Here is a 12632-nt window from a genome sequence, read left to right on the forward strand (position 1 = left end):
AAAGCAGAGTGATGCTTTGCTTCAGACAAGGTCTGAATCTCTCCAAAGCAGCCTGCTTCAATTTGGGATTTGTCTGTAGCAAATACGACTGGGGAAGGCAATGGCAAACCACCCCGCTACAGTCTGCCATGAAAATGCCTGCGAAAGCGGCATCCCTCTAGGAGTCAGCAATGACTCGGTGCTTGCACAGGAAGAACCTTTCCTTTCCTGTAGCAAATGCACACACCATTTAGCCCAAATAATAAGTGAAGAAATACCTTCACCCTATGGCAGCTTCCTAGAAGGCAAACGTATTCAGCAGAATTGCCTGTGTGCTCCCTTCCAGTAAATCAAGTTGGGATTTGCAGTAAGAAAACTGCAACATTTGGTATCATGCCATGAGCTATAGGTGGAACACTCTGGGAAGAAACTGAAGAAATTGCTTTGAGGAAATTATCCAACGTGCAACTGGTTTCTCATTAAATTTATTTATAAAATTGCAACTGAAATATGCCTAGTTGGGCCTTCCACCTCCTTTACAACTCAGTCGTCAGGATATTTACCCAACAAGTTCAATGGGCAGACACATTTCCCACAAAGAGCGCTTAGGATGCAGACTTAAATGCATTATAGAGCTGCTGCTTTTAGCACCATATTCATGCTTTGCCTTGTCTAGACAGCTACAACAAATGAGGTTTAGCAGGATATTCTCCCTCACTGCGGAATTATTTATTGCTTGTATCTGCTTAGACAATGTCTGTTATTGGGTGGGTTAAAAATAAAATATAAATGCCAGCTAAGATAAAAACAGATTTGAAGCAAAGACTTTAGAATTGTGTAGGTTTTATTGCCTGAAATGTTTTAGAGGTGCAGCAGATCAGAGTACATTTAAAATGTACATTTACAGTACACAATCTATTACGACATTATGACAGCAGCGGCATTGCACGCGAATCACGTTCCTTGTCTAACAAGCACAACCATCCACATGCACTAGTGGTTACAGTATCTGACATGGAGCTGAGAAATCCAGGTTCAAATCCCTGCTCAACCATGGAGCTCTCTTGGTGACTTAGAACCTGCCACACTCTCTCAGCCTAACCTACTTAACAGGGTTGTGGTGAGAAAAAAACGTGTTCACAGGCTCGAACTCTTTGAAGGAGGAGCAGAATAAAAATGTGACGACAGTAAATTATTATTATTACATGCCTTGCCAGACCTGTATCCATCAATCAATCATGTTAAGCACAGCAGTCTCAAAGGCAATTGGGGTTCAGTGTGGGAGAGGGAGGCATGGAAAAGAGGCACATTTGGTTGCATTGTTGGGTCCTCTGCAGCAAAGGCAGGAAATAGAAGGGAGGGATCTGTAGCACCTGCAACAGAATAATTTCCAGTGTGTGGCCATCTTCTCTCCCAAGAATAATACCTGTACAAGCCTTCTATGCATGACAGATAATGCACACTTATTCATGAAACAAAAACTGTACAAAATTATGAAGGTAAATATTCCTGAATATGATAAACAGTACAGATACTCACCAATGCAAGCATGAGGCATAATGGGTTTTTTGTTCTGTTTTTTTGTTTTACTATGTGGACCACAGACCGAAAGACAGACCACAGTCGATCTGGCACTGCACAAGCAAAAGCGCACATTGAGTCCCTTTCTGAAATCAGGGTTCTCACTCAGGAATGTGGCTGAGAACACAAGCTTTTTGCCCAGTGTTGAAATCAGTAGTACAGACTTTGACTATCTGATCTACAGCTAGCCAGGAGAACAAAATCCAGTGTTTCAAGTTCATTCAAGTTTATACAACATTTTACACCCTTGAGAAGTTCAACAGTGCCTATATATGCAGTTAACCCTTCTTTTAAGACTAACGCTTTTCCAAATCTTGAAATGACAACTGAAAGCAGTAATAAGGACACACTGAGCCAGTTAACACAATCATATCTCAGCTTAACAAGCTGACATATGAATGAGCATTTTGCCCATCCATGCAACTCCTTCTCTCTTCACATGAGCTGCAATTAAACCAGGAAGTTTCTAATTAGCCACGGTTTTACATTTCATCCAAACCGGAAAACGATGGTTACCAGCTTCATGACAAGCCAGGATCTGAAACCATGGTTTGAAGTTGGTTTAAGATTCTGGCTTATTCTGAAACTGGAAACAATAGTTTCCTATTCTGGATGAAACTGAAAGCTGTGGCTAGATTTCCTGCTTTAATTGTGGCTCACATGAAAGATCTGCATACATGGGCAAAAGGCGCTCATATTTCAGTTTATTAAGCTGAGATAAGATCATCTGAACCAGCTCACTGTTAGCCAACCTTGACTTTTTTAAAAAAAAGAAAAACACAAAGGGTATACCTACTGCAATCGGACTTATGTTAGTCATGACTAATTTGCCCCATTGATTTCAATGGCTCAACTCTAAGCATGACTAAGTCTGGATACAATCCAAAAGATTTACAAAAATTTTATTTATTTATTTATTTAATTTCTATACCGCCCAATAGCCGAAGCTCTCTGAGTATCTAAAATACCGATAATGGCTCAACATAGCAATTTGCTGCCCCAGTTTTTCCCCCGTTAAACATGTTTTCAGTAGTTAAAATTCCAGCTGTTTCAAATGCACAAATCAAATCGTTACTGAGATGCAGCTCATTCATAGTCCTACATCCGAAGGCTTCTTGTTCTTTGAAATGGCTGGAAAGGCTTTTTAAATGCCCACATCAACAGCATTGGTTTCTGTTTACTTTTTTCTGGAAACAGAACTGCTTCACTTTCAGGAGTAGGAAATCGCTCCTTATATACATCAGGATAGGATTTCTGAAACTAGAAAGGAAACACACCAAGGTTAGTTATAGGATATATTTTGACAATTTAAAAGTCGCTTGTTAATTAAAGCAGAACATTTCCAGTCTCTAAAAAATATATCATTTATCTTATATTTTGCCAGAAGTTATGGCACAGTAGCTGAAATCAGAACAAAATTATTATTTAAACAAAAGTAGTTTTGAAGTACTTACGTTATTCTTTATTTCTGTTATTTCTACCAATACAGGTATATAAAATTTGCCAAGCAAACATGAAATGTTGGTAACACTACTGCACCATACCAAAGGAATCCCACATTTTCACTATCCCCAAGTTCAATAAATCAAAAATTGGTTGAATTTATGCCACAAACGATATTATTTAAAATAACAAATTTTAATACAATAAACTGGCATAACACTTCGGCTAGCTAAATCTATCGTTACAGGTGTAGAGCCTCTACCTAATAATAAAAATAGTCTATGTCAGTGCTTCTCAACACCTGTGATTTGGGACTTCCGTAGCTTTTGTAAACTATGAGGGCCCTTTAAGTTAGCTATTATATCTAGAAACCCAGTAAATTTCTAGGAAGGAAATATTCCACTTTGAAATGTTAAAAAAAACACCATTAACTATGAACCACCACCTTTATGTGGAATATTTTTGTTGTATCAGAAGCATCTACAACAGGAATAGGCAACGTCGTGCCTGTGGGCACCAATGTGCCCCTGGACACTTTTCTTGGTGACTGCCAAGGGACCCTGCCCCTCTCGGTATTTTTTATTTTGTAAATTAACTCATTTTCTTACCAGCAGCTGGAATTGCTGTGAATTCTACTGATGAAGAAAACCGGGGGGTCAAAGGAGTTGTTTCACATGTTGGGGCTCATACCCCACCTCCGCCTTCTATTCAGTCTTTTGGGCACGTTACTTGTCCCTTGCCATACTTCCCATGGCAATCATTTTGTGGTGGGCCCAAGACAGTAGTTCAAATTGCCAGATGTTCCTAGGGGCCCAAAAAGACTGCCTACTACTGGTGTACTCTGCTACTGCCAGGAAAGAACATCCTGACTATGCTCCGGTTCTGCCCCAAGCAGCTGGAAGAGAAGCTACCACTGAGAAAGATGGTTCCTAAGAAAGGGCAAAGTTGAGCTAATTGCCATGATTTCTAGGGAGCTCAGCTAAATATACATCTGGGATCTATGTTACGTAAAATAAAGACTTGTTTATAATTCACCCACAGCTTTCGTGAGCTTGATTGGTGTTAGCATGTAGCCCACTTCAGTATCCATGGACAATGAACATGGGAGAAGGAAGCTTTAGCCCCAATCTACATACATTTATTAGAACATCTGTAGAGGGCCCCTGGACTTACAGCTGTGTGTGTGTGGGGTGTGTGTGTGTCTAAACACAATCGGGAACGCTGTAAAAACAGGGCTCCAGAATAACTCTAATGAGATTGGGGGTGAAGCTGGTCACCCCCACTGCTTTGTACATGCATGTAAATACATTTGTAAACACTCTGTAGCATTCATTCCTATGGAAATATTTACATATGCAGTATGTTTATTCTCTCAGTCACAGTGTAGCAAAATCCCAGTGCTACAAATATCTGTAGATGTATAGTCCCATGAACATGTCTGATGAGTTTGCAAGATCAGAATCAACAAAAAGTACATTTAAAGGAGACAGAGGGGGAACACAAAAGAATATAAGATCAGAAGACCATCATCCACCTTATCCTACAATAGGTATGTATTTAGACATCAAAAAAAATGACAAAGCCTTCATTAGGCTCAAAAGAAAATTTCCTTTACCCGTTTCAACTTTTTTTTCTTCTCTTTGGTAGACATTTCCATATTCATTGCAATTTCTTCTAGCAGACCTGCCAGTGGCTCTTGACAGCCATTTGTTCTTTGGTGTTCGAACTCATCAGTGCTGATTTTATAACAAAATGATGGAGCAGGCAAACTTGCATCAGTATCAGCTCCTGGATATTTTATCTGCATTAAACACATGGGAGGTATGCTGAGAAGAAGCTCAGATATTTGTATTCCACAAAATGTGTTATGCATGCATTTCTCCATGGATATATGAACTGAGAACAGGAGATCCATGCCACCATCATCTAAAGCAAAGCTGACAGTTACAGGACTTCTTGGTGGTAGCCTTTCCTTGTGCAATTCCCTCCTGCAAGGGATATGCCAGATGTGCTGTTTTGAGCACTTGTAACAGGGGTAGAGAACTCCCAAGCCCAACAGGCCTAATCTAGCCAGCAAAGCCAACTTGGCCAGTAGCACAAAGAAAAGCTTTCCAGCACCAGCGGAGTCTTCCTTTGTGCACTTCTCGCCACCTCGGATGGGATGTGCTGAGAGAGGAGCTCCGTGCCTCTCAACTGAGTCTGTTTGTGCACCACTTGCTGTCCCCATCAGGAAGACGAGTGGCAAGAGAAGCCGGGGACTTGGCTAGTGCTGGGAGGAGCAATTGCTCCTCCCAGCTCAGACATGTCCCTTTCTCCATGCTGAGAGAGCACAGAATTCTGTGCCTCTCTTTAACACAGAGGAAGTGAAAATGGGCAGAGGGCAGATTGACATTAGTCAGTAGGGCCACATCTACTGACACCATTCTGCCCCCACAACCCCAAAGATTAGTTCTACACCAATTATTTATAAGGAGGGCTGTGAAATATTTTTATTTTGCTGGGCCTCTGGGTTACAGGGAACTAAACTCATTTTAGATATCGCCTCCTCTTTTTGTGATTTATTTCATCGGTTTTAATTTTAAAGTACTTTTTATCTTTTACTTTTGGAATTATTGTTGGAAGCCACTTTAGGGACATCACTGAGAAGTGGAATATGAAAGTAGAAATTATAAACCCCCCAAAATTGCATGAGACAGCCATCATGCCAGAATTTGCCCTCATCTGACTTGCAGGTACATATGTAACATTTCTTCCCACATCATATAGTTTTAGGGCTGGTGTCCCCAATTTGGTGCCACAGTTACCAATGTAACCCCAGAAGCCTGCAATGGTGACCACGAGGCTGTCAGCTCTCTTCTCCACCAGATGACCCTACCCATACACCCACCCTCCCACCCCAGATTCAAATGGTCACTCTGTGCTGCTCCTGTTCCTGCTTGCTCAGGCTTAGCTGCACATGTTGATTTCCATTCTGACTAGCGGCAGCAGGCCTTTGGATTGGTTGGACAGGTGAGAGAAGGACCCCTGGTAGCTGAGCTGTGCCAGATTCAACCACTGAGATGGCACCCATAGTCCCCTCAAAATTCCAAATGTGTGCATGGGCCCAAAAGGTTGGGGACCCCGGTTTTAGGGGAAATTCAGATCTAGCCTTAAGACAATTCTTACTTCCCCCACCCCCACCCCGCCCGCTCCAGTTTCCAAGAGGTGTCTTTAAAAGCCTGACAGTCCCACAGAAGGAAAGAAATCTTGACAAACAGAGGCCAATAGAGAGCTTTGGCTATGGGGCAGTAAAGAAACGCAATAACAAATAGATAAAATAAATTTCAACTTGACTATCAACAAACTCATAAATTAGCTATTAATGGTTAAAGCCTGGCAATGGAAAGTGTTTTGTCAACTGTAACAAGTAGTACAGTGTTTCTACAAGGGTAACAGTAACTTATTTGTCTCTTTATTTCTTGTGCAAGAAGAATTCCTGTACTTTTAAGGAGGTAGTACAAGAATCGGGTTGGGAAAGGAAGAAACTTTTATCATACAGCTCCCACCTGGACCCTTTGGAGATGTGCTATGTGTTCCTCTATTGCAGCTTTCAGGGCAGATGGAATGCTTAAGATCTTATTATAATTGTCCATAAAGAATGACACCAGTTTAGCAGCTAGTAATTCATTCAGGTCCACTTCATCCTTGGAACAAAGAATACAGCGAGAAAAGGCTTGAACCATCTGAAACAGAAAATAAATCAGATTTCAGTTATCACAACATATTATAATTATTGTTATCATCTCATCTGCCACAGATGTTGTAGATGCATCCTGCATTGTAGATCTTGCACTAAGCAAGGAGTTGGAGTAGATGATCTCCAAGGTCCCTTCCAATTCTATTAGGATTTATTTGGAGTATTCATAGGCCTCCTCTTCAGAAAAAGCTTCCAGTGTGGCCTACAAGATTTTTGTCCCATAAAGCTGGCAGGTCATTTGGATGATTCTGGTGCTACTGAAGACCTGCTTCCAGAATTGTTAACAGCAGGTCTTCTATGCAACTGAACAAGACAGATACCAATTCAGGTAGGATCGCCAGGTTGCACCCTGAGCATAATTAACAGTGGAATTCCCTGTTGAAGCAGGAGAGATACAAAGGATTCTCCACCCTCACCATTCTGCCTCAAAGTCCTTTTGTCCCCACCCCACCTCGCCCACTGTAGGAAACAGAACTCCAGCCATGCTGCACTGCAGGTAGTGGAAAGAGAGACAAAAGGACTGGAGTGGGAGGAACCATAGCTGCTTATCAAATAATTTAAGCGATACAGTGTCAATTTCCAGGTGGCAGCCCAGGGACTTAAATTGAATTTATGCAGACCGGGGAAGGGGGGGCGTCTTCCAAACCACAACCTTTTTTAAATTCAATTTTTAAAATGAGTCCCCTTTTGTAACTAAGAAGAGCCTTCCCCAAAGCAATTCCAAAATGATTTGACAAGGTTCTTCCTATTCCTGGCAGACACACACCAGCGTCCTTGCCCCAACTGTGTCGGAGAGAGGCGGCAGGTCCTTATTTGAGCTGATCCTAGCCATCATAGTCATCAGCAGCTGGAGCTTCCGACGATTTGAGGGTGGTAGCAAAAGACAGCAAATCTGCAGCGCTTCAATGGCCAGCATCTCTTTCTGTAGGAGACCTGGGTCAAGACGTAATTAAAGAAGACCGATTGTCAATGTCTGGCACTTCTCATAGCTCCCTTTGAAAGAAAAGGCATTGGATTTACCCTCCTTGTTGCCAATACTTCCCCTACTGATATTCCAAACACAAACCTCTGACAGAAAGAAAAAGATCTGCAAGAACAACAACTTTGGAGACTTGGGTTCAGCTGCCACGGTCACCTGAGGGACTCTAGGCATGTCTGCTAATCTCTCTTGGAAACAGTATATTTTGTTGTCCTCACAAAGAAATAAATGTCAAGACATAAAATTATAACTTTGGATACTTGAGGAAAAGCAGAAAGGTATGCCACTCCATCCTATTTTGCATTCATTAAGGGCGTTCAACAGGATCTTGAGATGATCACGCTTCTCTTCCCCTAGTAATATTTTAAAAAGGAGAAAATGCTACTTTATATTTCAGGTTGGAAATAAAGGATATAAAATGCTCTATCTGGGATGTGAGCTTCCTTGTGGCTCCTTCCCTGACTGTTTTTAAATGGGTCTTAAAGACATGATCATTCCAGGCTGCTTTTAATTGAACGAACGCTGACTTTTTATCATGTGAGTACCTGTTGTTGTGGCTGTTTTAAATGTGCTGTTGCATTAATTAATTCCATTCTATATTTTATTGTTTTAGTATTTTACTTTGTGAACCATTTTGGGGGAACCTTTGCCTCAAGTAGTGGCATTGCAATATTTTAAATAAATAAATAATCCATCCTGTCCTTCCCCCTGCAAAAAAGTTCAAAACAGTGGCCCGTGAGATGTTCAATTTTATTGTCACCAAACTCTTGCAAAACAGTAACGAGATCTCATATTTGGACTGGTTGTAAATACAGCCACTAAGCTGATTGGGGGATCCGTTGTGCATGAAGAACCCAGCATACGCAGCAGACCAACTGAAGGATGGTCATAAAAGTGTCCACCAAGAAAAAACATTATGCTGAACTTTAGCCAAATTCAAGCCCAGTTGCTCTCTAACAGAGTTGTAGCAAACTGCCTGGAGAGTAGAGAGTAGCTGAGTGTAGACATAAAGCTGCCAATCTCTCTCCCGTGGTTAAGAGACTAGGAAGAGGCTAAAGGCACACAGATTTCCTGCTTACGATTCCCTTGTCAGCCTTAACCATAGTTTACCACTTTACATATGTACCTGCACTCTCTATGGACAATGGAAACGGGGATCTCCTCCTTAACCATGGTTTGCAAATCAGCTCAAACGCTACTTATTATGATGGGAAATCTAGTTAGCATTAACAACAATTACTGCTAGTTACATATAAAAGTAACCTAATTGTTAAGGCCAGAAAGGTAGGGGAGGGATATTTGTGCCAGTGAGGGGACAAGGAGGAGGAGGAGGAGGGAGGCCTGCTCCTAATCTCATCACCCTAGCTAAGAAATAGGTACTGCACTGCATCGCCAACAAGCCAAGTCAGAGGAAGATGAAGGATGGATATTCATTTCAAAATAACTGTGAAGAAATAAAACAATGCGCACATATAATTGCACAGGTCATAGTAACAGTCTGACATGCCAAAGAAACTAACTTTTGTGGTGTCCACAGATTTTGTCACCTAAGGTCCTCTTGAGAGTTATCTACTGTGGCTGCCTAATGTGAGATTAGCAGCCACATGCAAGAGGACATTTTCCCTTGCCGCTCCTCAGTTGTGGAATGACCTGCTGGTTGAAATGCGCCTGCTGACTTCTTTGAAGGTTTAAGCAGGAATTAAAGACTATTATTCCGGCAGGCCTTCCCTTTTTAGAACTCCCATTCCTCTTTGTTGATGGTTATATACTGTTTTTATGCTGTATTGCTTTTATTGTTGGGTTTTTTGTTAAATTGTTTTTAACTTTGTACACTGCCTATGCTATTTGTATATAGGCGGGTTATTAATTGAATAAATTATTATTATTATTATTATTATTATTATGGAGGTCTTTTTATAACAATTTTTTCAAGATGCTAATGTAAGTGTATTTAACATTCCATTCTACAAATATCATTTACCTTTATAGTCAAACTCCTTTCTAACAAGCATTCAGCAAAGGACTCAATAAACCTACACTAGCTATGTAAAGAGACATTAATTTCAGCCTTAATGAGATGTCAACAAACCACTGGATTAACCATACAAAACCAGTTGTAACTTAAGTCATGCATTTTTTTAAAATGATGTATTAGCTCTCTCTGCAATGTAACCTTCTGAATAAACCAGCCACATTTACCTGTATCACAGAACATAGAGTTGGAAGGGATCTCAGAGATCATCTAGCCCAACCCCCTGCTCGATGCAGGCTCTGCACTGCAAGGTGCAGCAACAGGTTTCCTGACACATGGCCATCCAACCTCTGCTTAAATACCTCCAGCAAAGGAGAAACCACCACCTCCCAAGGCAATCTGTCCATCTGAACAGCTCACTATTAAGAAGTTTTTCCTAATGTTAAGCAGAGATCTGCTTCCCTGTAATTTCCACCCATTGGTTCTAATCCTGCCCTCTGAAGCGACAGACAATAAAATCTGCTCCATCTTCTCCATGACAGCCTTTTAGATATTTGAAGACTGCTATCATGCCTCCCCTTAATCTTTTCTTCTCCCTGCTAAACCTACCCACCTCTTTTAACCATTCCTCATAGGACTTGGTTTTCACACCCCTCACCATCCCGGCTGCTGTTCTCTGGATGCACTTCAGCTTGCCAATGTCCTTCTTAAAATGGGGTGCCCAGAACTCCAAATGCGGCCTGACTAACGCAGAATAGAGCAGAACTATTACTTCCCGTGATCTAGACACTACGCTTCTGTTAATGACTGTATGCCTTCCGTCCTAAGAAGGGAGCCCTGTGCCTGAGCTGGGCAGCCTGAAGGACCATAGACAGTGAAGACATGTACCCATGTACTTCTTCTGATGGGGATACATCAGCTAACTCCCATCAACCTACTCCTAGTTCAGCCACCCCTAGAATACCCCAGATATTAAGATCTAGAAGGGACAACTTTTAATTCTGAAAGAGGTTTAAGGACCTTGATAAGCATCTAGCTAAAGTTAAACCCATTCAAGTTTAGCAACAAACACAAAATGGTTGTCTGTGCTAGGTGTCACATTGCAGGATAACTTACCTAGCACACTGACAAAGACATCGAAGAACTGGAAAGTGAGAAGAGGCTCTTTCACGTGGCCATAGTAATCTGCTATGGTTCGGAAGACGTCTCTTTCAAACCCTGAGTAAGTCGGCTGCCTCAAATCCGGACACCTGGGCCCTAATGCGATGGGAGTGGGGGAAACAGCAAGAATGAATTCCTGTTTGGCTTGTACTGGCTGCAGAAGTATCACCAAGTACATTTCTAGCCAAGACCAGAGCGTCTTTCAAGAAAAGGAATTAACCCACAGCATATAAAAATCAAGAAAAATATTTGGCAAGTGGGGCGAATAGCTGACTTCAACTTGTACCCTCTGAAAGTCCAGATTTCCTTACTTCTACCCCGCTCCCAATCCCTACTTTATATACTACTATATTATATTTCAAGACAGTTTTGAACTTCCTAGACAAACAGGCAGTTCAAATATGCAGGTGCTCTTATAGCACAGATCTCTCACGGAGCAGAACCACTTCAGAATATATACAGAGGATCACTACTTTGAAAATATCCATGAAGCATAATCCTTGCCTCCTCCAGCCCTCCCACCATCTGTAAATCCATGGTCCACAAGTATTCCGAGAGGGCCACAATCGAGTGTGAGTGAAGGGTAGTTGGTCATCATGCCATGCCCATCCTTTAAAATGCACTGGCAGCATGTTTGGCTGGCACGGGTGACATTTTCTCCACATCTCTTTTCCTGAACGATGGCAATGCGAGGGCCAGTTGGCATACCTTGGAGGAGGGGGCAGGATAGTGGTAGTGGACTAGGCCTAGGGGGTTCCCGTTGCTAACACCCAATGAAGATTGTAACCCAGATGCTTTCAAATGTACATTCTGAGTTGGTAACAAAAACACCTGTAGAACGGTTCTGTCCTTAACCACTAACAAACAACAAAATACAATAGATTTAAGGAGGATTGTGTGTGTAAAAATATGACAAAAATTTAATATCATTACCAATGTTTCACAGAAAATTTTAAACAATTGATGAGCAGCCCATCAATATATCACACATACGTAGTTGCAACGCTGATTTCCAAATCAAAAGGCAAAGGTACAATGCCTGTGCCTCAAACGTACATATCTACAGAAACCAGTACGTATCTGTAGAAACTCTGTGATCCTCAGCATGCAGCTGAACAGTCTTGTTTATTTCTTTGTGATTGTGGCAAACGGCTGCTATAGAAGGAAGGAACTAATCACCTTTGAATGTAGGAAGGAATGTTCTCCCCCCCGCCCTTGCATGCAGCTACCAGCCGCATGATGAGGACCACAGAGTTTCTATAGACAGTATGTACTGGTTCCACGTAGGAAGTTTAATATCATGAAAACATTGTTTTAGTAAGGACTGTAATTACTGTTAATATTTTTCCCACTGAAGAGGACCAGTTTGGTCGAAACACGATTGGGACACAGGCATTGCATATTTGCACCACCTTTTGATTTGGAAATCAGTGTTGTAACTACGTATATGTGATATATTGATGGGCTGCTCATCAATTGTTTAAAATTTTCTGTGAAATTTCAGTACTGATATTAAAATTTTGTCATATTTTTACACACATACTGTCCCTTAACCCTGTTCAGTTTTGTTGTATTCTGAGTTGATGCCATCATACAGTGCCTGAACATACCAATCAGCTCTGGATGATCACTGAGGAATGTGCAGAACGCAACACTGCCCGTGCACTGGCAGAACCCAACCCCCAGCACAAGAGGAAGCTGGCAGATCCTTCAGTGATCAGAAACAAGCGAAATGCTTATTTCCAGATCAGGGCAGGGCAGTGAAGCCTGCAGAAGGGAGG

General features: G+C 41.6%; 1 protein-coding gene across 1 annotated transcript in view; it reads right to left on the reverse strand.

Annotated features, from left to right (window-relative positions):
- Window positions 1-449: 449 nt before the first annotated feature.
- DEPDC1B (DEP domain containing 1B) overlaps window positions 450-12632 on the reverse strand; it is a 29404-nt gene continuing 17221 nt past the window's right edge. Inside the window, exons 7-11 of the mRNA XM_084832064.1 lie at window positions 10807-10947; window positions 7506-7672; window positions 6549-6725; window positions 4619-4804; window positions 450-2820 (exon numbers count right to left, since the gene is read on the reverse strand). Of these exons, the coding sequence (XP_084688190.1) occupies window positions 2659-2820; window positions 4619-4804; window positions 6549-6725; window positions 7506-7672; window positions 10807-10947 (833 nt within the window). The 3' untranslated portion in view covers window positions 450-2658. The remainder of the gene's footprint in view (window positions 2821-4618; window positions 4805-6548; window positions 6726-7505; window positions 7673-10806; window positions 10948-12632) is intronic.

The sequence above is a fragment of the Heloderma suspectum genome, chromosome 2, assembly GCF_057233095.1.
Source record: "Heloderma suspectum isolate Gila_16-S chromosome 2, 16-S_ref, whole genome shotgun sequence".
Taxonomy (NCBI): domain Eukaryota; kingdom Metazoa; phylum Chordata; class Lepidosauria; order Squamata; family Helodermatidae; genus Heloderma; species Heloderma suspectum.